General features: G+C 40.9%; 1 protein-coding gene across 1 annotated transcript in view; it reads left to right on the forward strand.

Moving 5' to 3' along the window:
• PDE7B (phosphodiesterase 7B) overlaps positions 1-5,734 on the forward strand; it is a 289,123-nt gene extending 283,389 nt beyond the window's left edge. The window contains exon 13 of the mRNA XM_032770233.2: positions 449-5,734. Within this exon, the coding sequence (XP_032626124.1) occupies positions 449-666 (218 nt within the window). The 3' untranslated portion in view covers positions 667-5,734. The remainder of the gene's footprint in view (positions 1-448) is intronic.
• Positions 5,735-12,624: the final 6,890 nt, after the last annotated feature.

Genomic DNA, 12,624 nt, shown 5'->3' on the forward strand with positions numbered 1-12,624 from the left:
TACAGCTCTGAAGTAGACCATAAGAATCATGATTCACATGGTATATACACACACACACGTACAGTGAAACCTATCTTGAACAACCATTCAAGGGAAGGATACAAATCAGCTGCTTAAAAAAAGTCTAATATAGGTAGAGTAGAACTGTACACAGTAAGTGAGAGAATATTTTAGAGAGATTTCAGGACAGGAGGTTGCCTAAAAAGGGTGCTGTCTTATACAGGTTTCAATTATTATACAGACAGAACCAGCCAATCTGTTTTTGCAATGGTCCTAGAGGATACATATTCCATAACCATCAGTTTAAGGGTGTGAGTTAGATGCTTATTTGTTATTTGTCTCGGGGGTTCTGTGACTTTGTTCACTGCACTTTAACCACCCAAACTGCAGGGAAAGGCATTTGGTGAATGATAGTGCTCCTTACATGTCTTGTCTCATGTTTCCCCAGGTTTCATGACCTACATTGTAGAGCCACTCTTTGAGGAATGGGCCAAGTTTACAGGAGACACTCCCCTATCCGAAAATATGCTAAGCCATCTCAGGAGAAACAAGGCCAAGTGGAGGAGTTTGCTCCACAAGCAACACAGCAGTAGCCAGCACAATGACCACTCAGGTCAAGTGACTGAAAATGAAGGGCAAACTTTAAATGAAGGCGACATCCCATAGTGCCAGTTTTGACTCTTCCTTATAGTATGGCTGCATCTTCTTTATTAGTCACAACAGTAAGCCAAATCGTCAGGAACTGCAAGGCCATCATCAACAATATGGAAAGGGAAGAAAAAGGGAAGCAGAAGCTATAAGGGTCCTCATGAATAAACCCACCCTACTTCTGGGTTTCAGTCTGAGCTCCTTTGAATTCACTCTCTCCTCTTCCTTATCCTTCCAAATATATCTGAAACCATTCATCACTTCTGATCATTAACTGCTTGAATAAGGAACTCCATTCAGTAGTGATGAAGCTGGGCCAGTAAGTGGCTACCAACTAACGGGGAGGATTAGAGAGAAAGCATGGGAGATGTCAACATATTTCATTCACCCTGGCTCATATTGTGACAGGTAGCTGTATATAGGCCCAGAGCGCCATACACAGTTTCAAGTCTGGCAGCTGGACTGCACATTAAACCACCAGCATCTTCAGAACTCAGAGGACATTGGCTGAGTGAGAATGCACAGAGGAGAGAATCCCATCATTTTAATAATTAAAATAATTAAAAAACCTTTTTAAACTTTTGTATTCTGTGCACTAGACAACAGATCAAGAAACCTTGGACTGAGGTAACTCTATGTACATACAGCTCAGTGGGACAAGGCTCATTTGGTTAATCATTTTTATGCCACTTTAGCTAAGAGATGGATATCGTCTCCCTGAAGAGAACAGCAGTCCCTAGCAAATGAGAGGGAAGGTGTTGTACAGTCTAAACCTTTGCAACATTACCAGATCTATCTTTTTGATGACTCTGTTTCAATGACATGTTTATATCCATGTGTACATTTTCTGTAAATACAAAGCGCTACTGACTCCCATGCCAAAATACTGAAGTATTATGGGATTGCTACCTGTATAAACAATGGCACTGTGAACAGAATACTCTTAGTTTTAATACAAGAGAAAGCGTTTGTACATATGGTGTGGAGTTTATTAATACACTGTTGTTTGCAGATAAAGGCCTTAACTTTTAGCATCGTTCACTGCTCGCTGTTCAGATCATAGCGTCTGAACTCTCTTCTCATTGTCAGCCTTCCAGCAGAGGTCAGAAAAGAATGAAATCTGTGAGGGCATTTTCTGCAAACTTCACATGCATTCCATATGAATTCATATTGTTTAATCCATGGCATAGTGCACACTCAGTCTAATCAGATGCTTCACAAAGCCTGAAGATATTTTTTTTAAACCACAGCAATATTACACAATTTATTTTACAGTTCAAACTGGTAACCATATAGTCATGAGTTTTGATTTTTTATTAAGTAGCAGAGTAGTCTACAGTGCCACACACACCCAAGTGAGGGTTAGATGCTGGTTTTGATCCTGGCATTCTGGCAGTTCTAGATTCCGTTTGCTTTCTCAAATGATGCAGAACTGTAATGTCACTTTTTATTTATTTATTTTTTAGGCTTTAGATAAGTTTTTAGGTATTTCCCCCCATCTTAATAAAAATACTTTATCCAGCTTTTATCATTTTTAAATCTCACTTACTGAATGAAAATATGTTGTAGCCAATCTAGTACATTCCTGCTTAACTATTACTGGCAGTTCTGTGGAGCTGCCCCTTCTCACTTCCAATATTTTTGAAAGATATGCATTGTAGCCTACCCCATAAACATCCTCTGTTGGGACATTCATTGGAACCTGTTCCTTAAGTTCCTCCAGTCAGATGAGACTTGGAGTTGGGGCACTAACTCGTGTTAGTCAGGTGTTTGTTTTTAGCGTATTACTCTGATAGCAAGTGCAGTGCTGTTACATAACTATTTTTTCTACTCAAAAGATTGTCAATCTTATTTAAAGAAAGAGTTTTCTGTTAGAAAGCTCTCCTCCATTTCAGGCTCCATATTAGTACAATTGTATTGTGTGACACAATTGCCTTGGAGAGAGAGCAACATAGACCAACACAGTTTATAGAGAATGTTTGAAAATGATGTGTTTACTCTTGGTGTAAAAGTGCAAAGTAATTAGGGATATTTTAATTATAAAAAGGCTTAATGATGTTGTTAGAGGTAAAATTTCCATACCGATAAGAGATCCAATCAATTAAGGGCATAATCTAAGTTTTAGTAAAGAAGGCTATGCATGTAATCAGTAATATATGTGTAGACTCAATTAGTGGAGAAGAGGACTGAAGCACATAGTGAAGTATAAAGGTGAAATTTAGATAACACCGGAAAGATGAAGCATGTTGGGCCAGATAGCTTGGTCCTCTCCTGTCATTTTATATTGTGTGCCAGCAGATAATGGACAATGAGAACATTTTTCTTCAAGCCTTCTATGCAGGACACACATCACATCACATTGCAGTTTGCTCTCTGATCTTACTAACAGTGCCTGCAATTCAGGGAGGGAGGAACCACTGCTTAAGTAGTGGAACAAGAGTATGTTCCCTTCCTTCCAAAACACAATTGTTGCCTTTTCCGTGATCGAAATGAATGCCCCTTCTATTGTTTGTTAGCCTGCACTGCTGCATTCTTTTAGGACCTATTTTTCCTCCTGATACGCCATAGCTTTAGAGTAAATCAGGACATGTGTTACTCACAACACAGAGCCCTTGAAGGATAAACAGCACTTTAGAAGATAAAAAGCCTGCCTAAGTCCCTCCAGAAGTGAGAAAGAGAACGTCCCTTCCCTTTTGTTTGTTTTTAATTATAAATGTAACCTCTCTCCAATTAGTTTGGAAGACTTTTTTTTAAAGCTGTTCTATAGCTTTGAATGAAAAAGTCTATTCAATATTGTATGTTGCCAGCTGTTTCTGTTGCTACATGCTAGTAGAGATAGTCAGATCATTGTGGCATTTCATACTTCAATTTGCTGTTCTGAGGAGTTTGTAGAAAATAGATCCTGGGGCAGATCTTTGCACAGTCATAGGCCTGCAATGATGTCCACAGTACAATCTGGACTTTTGTTATTAGCACCTAAAATCTGTTATTCATGTCAACCCTTATAAAGTTAAAGTTTCTAACTACTCTAAACTGAAAGAGATGCTCTTAAAAATAGATGACGACTTCTTTTCATGAAACTGAAATGCACACACCTGCAAAGTTTTAAACAATAATCTTTACTAGTGAAACAATACTTGAAAGAAAGTCAGGCTGGCTTCAGCATCTACCTAAATGACATGTAAATCAAAGAAATTATACTAGCCGTGATCTATCTAAGCTAGTTTGCCTCAGGTGCTCCAGACTGGTTCACATCAAAAGAGGGCTCTGAAGAGAGCCCTGGGAGCAGCTGCCTGCCAAGCAGACAGTTTTGGGTTCTGTGCTGAAAAGCAGGAATTCTGGGTCAGTTCCACCATTTATTTTCCCCATAGAAGACGTCTGACTGCACTTGATGCACTCAGTTCAACACCACCAGCAACTAAATATACACTATTGATTCATGTGTTATATATTGTCTTGTTTGGAGCACAGAAATACTTGTAAAACCCCAGGCTGGGAATGGGGCAATAGAATGGAAAGGTAGGGAAAAATGAAACATTTGCACAGAAGAGAAGGACATGGACTTTTGTCCCATTAGCTGCATTTGACACTTTATAGAAGACCTATGTACATTAATTCTTACTTATTTTAAGAGGGCCTCTTTGGGCTGCACAGCTCAAGTTCAAGAGTTTTCCAGTTGGGTTCGCTTTTTAGAAGCACATACTGAAAAGAGCTCTCAAGCATACTCCTACACAAAAAATATATATCTTGGTTAAAACCCACATTTGTTTTCTTAAAGGAACGATTATGTACTGCCGTAGATGTGAATGCTATAATTAAAAATTAAATAAAGCAAGGAAAATAGTTTAATTAGACTATTAGCCTTGATTCATAAAGCATATAAGCATGTTTTTTGCTATATCAGAGCCTTAAATAGCAGCAGAGGATCAGCATTTAGACCACTAATGAAAGAAAGAGGAAAGCAATACAGAAATAAATGTGTGAGAGAGAGAGAGAGAGACACTGCAGTGGGTCATTGTTTTAGCCCAAGACATTCTTCATATTTTAAACAAAACAAATGTAAGAAAAGTAGACAAGTTACAGTAGCAGCCAAAGGATTCATTAGCACAACACGATAATGTAGGCCACTATGCACAACATGGTGGAAGAAAGAGTGTAGAATTAGAATCCATGTCACCAGAGTTGGTGACTGGACAAAAATGATATGCGCTGGCTTTCCATCTGACTTACTGTGCATTGTGGAGCACCTCAAGGCTTCAGATAAAACATGATTTAGATAAAGGGGACAGCCTACAAATAAGCATTGAAAAGGCTATAGCATAAGGCTCCTAAGCCCCGAAACACAGCAAGCTTGGTCAGCATTCTCATGGAGCACAACAAAAGGAGAAGTGACAGAATATGCATTAAACAAGCTAGGATTGTACTGCACATCTTTCTTCAAACAACACCTGCCCAAAACAATTACCAAGCAAGGGTGAAACCAGCCAAAAAGAGACCTGTTTGATTTAATACAGCAAGTAGAATAGATGTCCTACTGGCTCTTTTCTTTCTATGATTGTTTTAACTTGTGCAGTTCATTAAGCCTATATTGTAAGGTTGTATGAAAGAAATTCCATTTACACCACTAGGAGCACATTAAATGAAATGGACCATCTGTCACATTGCATCACAGACACTTCACTAGCCCTTAGTGTTAGTAGCCTCAACAGTCTAAGTCAGCCAAAACCAAGAATAAAAGCCCAACAGCTCTCATGGGAGCAGCAGTCCCAGTCATGGCTGAACACCACACAAGCTGTAGTAGTGATGACTTTCATCAGGCCAGTCAGTCAGCATATCAACCACAATTTATTCCCTGCTGATAGCCAGTCTGTGTCACTGAACTGAGCTGGATATAAGATGGTCTCTTCGGCCTGACTTGTGTCACAGAAGATCAGTACGTGTAATTCATTGGTAATTATGCATAAAGGTTTGTGTTATGTTAATTTTGTTTTTACAGTAGATTAAATCTGAAATAACCAAGCATGCAAATACAAAAAAAAAAAAAAAAAAAAAAAAAAAAAAAAAAAAAAAAAAAAAAAAGAGGCAAGCTGTACTGCAAGAATATGTACATTTTACTTTCCCGTTGGTGCAAACAATCATTTATTGCTATAAGCCATCCTATATTTTAGGTACACAAACTTTTTTACATGCAGAGCATAAAAAGTTTGACATGGATGTACAGTATATTCTGTTAATCTTTGAACACAAAATTGTATAGAAATGCCATGTTTATTTTAAAATGTATTACATAGCCATACACATACCTAATACAACTACATGAGCTAAATCCTGGTGCCAGAGAAATCAGCTTCCATTGACTTCAACTGGACTAGGATTCTGCTCGTGTGTGTGTGTGTGTGTGTGTGTGTGTGTGTGTGGGTGTGTGTGTGGGTGTGTGTGTGTCATGTATAAGAAGCTGAAAGGAAGTAACAGATTGTGTGAAAATTCTGTGACTGCTATGCAGTGATGCCAAGAATTAAACGAGAGACTTAACTGTACCTTTTTTGTTTTACATACTGCTGTAAGTATTCATCATGTCAAAGGATGACAATAAAAAGATTCACAGAATGACATGTAGCTGAAGTTTATCGGTAGAAGAAACAGTTGTCTGTGAAACATTTGCTTAACACTTGCTAAAATTTTCTGACTTGACAAGGCAGTCAGAATTCTTCCTCCCTCCCCCAGCCCACCCCACTCACTAAGCTACCAAGTTACCTGTATAAAGTTTATGGGAAACACAGTGGCCCAAATTCATCACTAAAGTGACTCCATGTATTTAACTGTCGATGCACCAGGGAAAAATTTTGTCAATTGTTTCTGTGTCTTTTTCCTAAAGATGTAATATGTGGATTTTCCACAGGGCTAAATGTCCAGAGTTATAACAGCTAGTAATAAAATGAGAGCTTTGGAGGGGAGAAAAAAAAACCACATGCTTCAGGGCTTAAACCAATCTCTAACCATTACAGTCTAAAATGAGACTTTAATTTGAGGGGGCAGATTATGTCACATCTACCTACTGTGGCGTTTCTTGCACCTTCCTCTGAAGCAACTGAGGCTACACACTGTCAAATAGAGGATACTGGCCTAGCTGGACTACTGGTCTGATCCAGCAGGTAATTCTTATCTTCCCATTGCAAGGAAATGTGTCACTAACGTGTTCCTGTAGCAGAGGCTTTTGACATTTCACGGATTCTTAAAATACATCAGTAAATGTTCACTGGTGCTTTGAGTTTGTACTTGTAAAACTAGCTAATCGCTGCATGTGTGCAAATAAAATACAGATTGCGGAAGGACAAGTAGGTCTGAACTTAAGTCCTAGCCCCCTTTCTACAATGGACCCAGTTTGATATCTGGAGGCAAGCTGTACAGCTTAGGACAAATCATAATTTATTTCTGATAACCCAAGGCCAAATATCAGTCAAGTAGCCAGATCATGAGTACTATATGTGAGAGTAGCTCTGGGACCAGATTCAGTAAAAGATACATAAAGACACCAAACCAGGCTTTCACGTTGACTATATATTTGATTAAGTTCAGTCTTTACAGAAAAATGAATATTGGGAATACAACATGAAAAAAAACCTGAAAATGACACCAAGGATTATTTTTCTGAAATTTGCTTTTTAGGGGTGGGTGGATAGGAGTGTTTGTTTTAAGAGAGCAAAACCACTGGCAAAAGACTAAGGCGATCTCTCCACTGCTCCTGGAAGTTACCTATGCTAACATGTAATGTGCTTTAACAGTCAAAGGCCTTTTAAACAAACAAAATTATTCAACTATGTTAAAAATTTCTCCAGTACTTCAACTCAAGAGCTTGGGAAGGGACTGGGGTGAAGAAAGGGAGCAAGAATTGTGGCAGCCGGAAGTCCAAGAAGGAGTTAAAGCAAAAATACACTTCTGTATAATCAGCTGGCTGTTTCAGTTCCTAGTATTTACATAATGATCTGTAAGTTTAAACAGAACATAAGCTCAGGAATGCAGTATTTCATCCCTCACTCCATAAAGTAGCAATAAACTTCCTTTTTCCATTTCACTGATGTATTAAACATATTCCTTTGTACTTAATACCTACACTAACATACCCTTCTAACAATAGAAACAGTGCATAACTCTCATAATAGAAGCAAGCAAAGTAATATAGAATACACTCTCGTAACAGTCAGTCATGCTTTAAACAACATACCACTGAGAGAGAAGAGATAAACACCTTAAGAACCACTCTCAACAACTGAAGACACAGACTTGAACTCTCATCACATATTATTGCCCTGTGTCCATATGCCCTTTCCAGCAGACCCATCCCTACAAGCCAGTTACATAATGTAGAATTGCATAACTGTTGCATTTATCTCAATATAACTTTGGAAAAATCAGTCCTCTTCTTGAGCACATCTCCCATTAAAAATCCTGTCTTGTCATCGTAACACTGAGACTGCCCCAGTGAGTCAGGTCCCTCTTTTTCACTCCCACCTCTCCTCCAGCATTAATAAGGTGGCAATTCTGCTAACAGGCTGTGTATGCAATGGCTAATGTTGAGCAGAATATATAGTTGTCTTTTCCCAATATAGATACAAGAACAACTGAGTTACTAAAGCCATGCTGGTGATCCCTGTAACATCAGATACCCTGATCAAGAATAACTGGATGCCTCAGGGTCCAATTAAATAAAAGTGTTGAAAGTATGCAAAAATATGTTAACATAGCAAATAAATCTGAATAACAATCCAGCAACTCAATTGCAAGTGAACCCTGGTAGCTATGTAGCTATAAACATGGGGGAAAAATGACAAATTATACAATGTTAATGCACTTTAAAAGACAGTTGCTTACCTGTTCCGGAACTGTTGTTCTTTGAAACGTGAGTGCTGCGGTGTATTCCACTCAAGTATGCATGTGCCCAGTGCACTGAAGCTGGAGAACTTTGCCTAGCAGTACCTGTAGGGATGGTGCTTCTGCCTTGGGCCCTTAGCCCTCCCTTGACGATTTAAGGGCAGCACCACCCTGCCACCCCTCAATTCATTCAGTATGAAGATCAAGAGTAGATACTAATGCAGAGGGGATGGAAGGTGGGTCATGGATACACATCTGCACCTACATCTCAAAGAACAACAGTTACAATACAGGTCAGTAACCATCTTTTCTTGTTCAAATGGTTGCAGGTGACTCACAAGCACTACCTGTAAGAGGTGGGGCTCAGAGTCTACTACACTAGACACAGTAGTAACTGCATCGTGCTTGGTAAAAGAATGTATAGAAAACTAGTAGCAGCCCCACAAATGTCCAATATGGAAACATTACTGAGGAATGCTATCAATGTTACTTGGGCCTGCGTTGAATGACCCTACCAGCTCTGCAGAGGCATGGACTGAGCTATATTATTTGCTGATATAATAAAAAGATATCCACCCAGGAAATCATTTGTGCAAAGACCCTTCTGAACTTTCATTTGATTTGCATAGGAGACATCAGATGAGGTGATGCACAAAAGCCATAGTCCTCTCTAGGTAAATTGCCAAGCACTATCTCACATTAAATATGTGAAGTCACTTTTCATCCAGATTGGAGTGTGGTTTAGAAAAGAAACAGGTGAGTAAATCATTTGATTAAAATGAAACTGTGACCCAAAAAAAACAAAAAAAACAAAATTGGATATGGCCACAGAGCCACTTTGTCTTTGAAAAACTGCATGAATGGAGACACTGCCATTAAGGCCTGTAGCTCACCTACTTTCCTTGCAGATGTTATAGCAACAAAGGTGGCTGTCTTCTAGCACAGAAGGGACAGAGAAAAAGTTTCCAGGGTCTGAAATGAAGGTCCCATGAGGGCACCTAAGACAGTGTTAAGGTCCCACAGTGGAACTGACTCTTTCACAAGAGGGTGGAGATTAAATGAATACTCTTTTAGAAAGCTCATATCATGGAGTTCAAGAAAACTGACTGATGAGCAGATGAAACACTCAGCTGCTAAGTGAACTCTCAGTGAACTGAGTGAAAGACCAGAATACAACATGTAACAGGCACTCCAAAATTTCTTGAATACAGGCCAGCGTTGGCTGAATTCCCCAAGCTAGCGACCACACTGAAAAAATTGCTTCCACTTGGCAAAAAAAGTTGCATTAGTAGAGAGCTTCCTACTATTAAGCAACACTTGAACGGCTTCCGAACATGGTTCCTCTTCCTCATCTAGCCACGCAGCATCCATGTTACAAGATGCAGAGTTCTGAATGCTGGATGCAAAACTCGACTCTAGTGTTCAGCCAGTAGATCGAGATAAAGAGGAAGAGATATGGGAGGTTAAGCCAACAGACTGAGTAGGTTGGAGAACCAACATTTTCTCAGCCAAGCTGGTGTGATGAGAATCAGTCTGGCATGATCCAATTTCCGCTTCAGAATGACCTGTGGGATTATTGAGTTCAGGCGTGGGCATACAGAAGAGCTGATCTACAGTTGAGGTGGAAGGTATTGATTAAGGAGCCTGAGAGCTGCTCATGATCAAAATTGATGGCACGTCTTGTTTCTTGTTTCAGACTGGTTGAAAGTCGGAATATCCCATTTTGCGAAGATGGGAATCAGCACTCTGGACTTCAAAGAGTGTTGGAGAGTTGGTGGAGAGCTATTGAATGGATGGGACATTTTTACATTTTTCACAAACTCAGAATTTAAGGTCAGAAGGGACCATTAGATGATTTAGTCCCACCTCTTGTATATCACAGGCCCTTATATTTAACCCAGTTACCCCTGTATTGAGTCCAATCACTAAAACATGTCTTCAAGAAAGGCATCCAATCCTGATCTGAAGACATCAGGAGATGGAGAATCCAGCACTTGCCTTGGTGGTTTGTTCTAATGGGTAATCACCTTCACTATTCAAATATTGTGCCTTATTTCTAATTTGAATTTATCTGGCTTCAGCTTCCAGACGTTTGTTTTTGTTATACCCTTCTCCGCTAGATTAAAGAGCTGTTTAAGTACCTGGTATTTTCTCCCTGTTAAAGTACTTAGACCCAGTAACAAAATCACCTCTCAAAAACTTATTTCTGATAAGCTAAACAGATTGAGTTCCTTTAAGTCTCACACTGTAAGGCACTTTCTCCAGCCCCTGAAACTTCTTTTTAGTGGCTCTTTTCTGCACTGCCTAATCTTTCACTCTCCTTTTTAAAATGTGGTCATCTGTCTCACCAAAGCTGTATACAGAGGTAAAATGAGCTTCTTACTCATTATTCCCCTGGTTATACATCCACGGATTGCATTAGCCCTTTTTGCCAGAGCATCGCACTGGGAGCTTGTGCTCCATTGCTTGTCCACTATGACTCCTAAATGCTTTTCAGAGTCACTACTTCCCAGGACTTAGTCCCCTATGCTGTAGGTGTGGCCTGCATTTCTTATTCCTAGATGTATAAATGAAGGTTACTTAGCTGTAACCAAAGTTCTTTGGTAACCAACACATATTCACACTCATGGGATGCTCCAATTGGTGCAACTGAATTGGTAGAATTCTAACTAACTGGAGCACTCGTGCCCCTCCCCCACCCTTCCCTTCAGTGAACATCAAAAATTCCACAGTGAAAGTATAAAAAAGGGTATGGCACTCCAGCCGCCTGAGTTCCTTCTCTCACAATCCCAAGTCCTTGGTAAGTGGGACTCTGAGATAGTGGAGAAAGGTAGTTGGGGAGTGCAAATGTGCAGAATCCATCTAATTAAAATGGAGGTTATTTATTGTAACAGGAAGTTCTTCGAGGTGCATGGTCCTTATCTATATTCCTCACATGGGTACATATGTGCTATGCACCCAAGACCAGAGATTCTTCCAAGCAGCATTGGTTGGCTCACACAGGCGCTGTAGGTCTCCTCGTGCTTCTGACTGAGGATATTAGAGACAGCGAGAGCTGATGCCTCTCCAGTTCATTCTCTTACTGCAATCCAACAGGATCCGAAGCAGTAGGAATGGAGGGTGGGCCTTGGAATACAGATAGCAACAACACATCTCAAAGAACTTCCAGTTACAGTAAGTAACCTCCATTTCTTCTTTGAGTGATAGTCCCTATGTGTATTTCACACAAGGAGGATTGGCAAGCAGTGCTCAGACTGGAGGTGGTGAGAGGAAGCCGGTAGCAAAGACGCTTCCAGTACTGCAGATACCACTGTTACATCCATAGCTGAGGCATGAACTAAAGCATAGAGCAGCAGTTCTCAACCTGCGGCCCAATTAGCACACAGCTGTGGCCCAACTCAGCTGTATAGTAAAGGTTGGTCCGCATCCCCAGGTCTGCAGGGTTCCCAGCTGCCTGGCACAGACGAGTCTGAGTTGTCCCACTGCCCAGCGCTGAGGGGTCTGGTTGGGTGCCCCACTGCCCAGAGGGGTGAGGGGTATGGTTGCCAGCCAGCCCCACATGATGTGAGTCCGGGTCGGTGCTGCCAGCAGACCCCGCAGGGTCGGAGATCTGTGGTTCCCAGCCAGCCCCATGTGGTCAAAGCCCAGGGCAGCCACCCAGCCCCACAAGCTCCAGGATTGGGGAGCCGCGTGGCGGAGTCTGGGGCAGCCACCTAGCCCCGCATGGCAAGGGTCAGGGCTGCCCTGCCACCTGGCGCCTGTAGCCCACAATGTGGCATAGAGAGTAGTAAACTTGTGGATAGAACTCCAAGTGGCCACCTTGCAAATGTCTTGTAGCAGGATGTCATAGAGGGTGCTGCAGAAGTGGCCTGTGCTCTCATGGAGTAAGCTGTGACACTCCCAAGGTAGGGATTTTTGCTATCCTGTAGCACTCTAGGATGCACCCTGAAATGCACTCAGAAATCTTCTGGGAGGATATGGCTTGCCCACACAGTCTCTCTGCTATGGCAATAAAAAGTCTCAGTGATTGTCTAATGGGTTTGGTTCTTTGCAGGTAGAACGCCAGGGCATGCTGGCCATCAAGGGAGTAAAGGCTCTTGTCTTCAG

The sequence above is a fragment of the Chelonoidis abingdonii genome, chromosome 3 (genome assembly GCF_003597395.2).
Source record: "Chelonoidis abingdonii isolate Lonesome George chromosome 3, CheloAbing_2.0, whole genome shotgun sequence".
NCBI lineage: Eukaryota > Metazoa > Chordata > Testudines > Testudinidae > Chelonoidis > Chelonoidis abingdonii.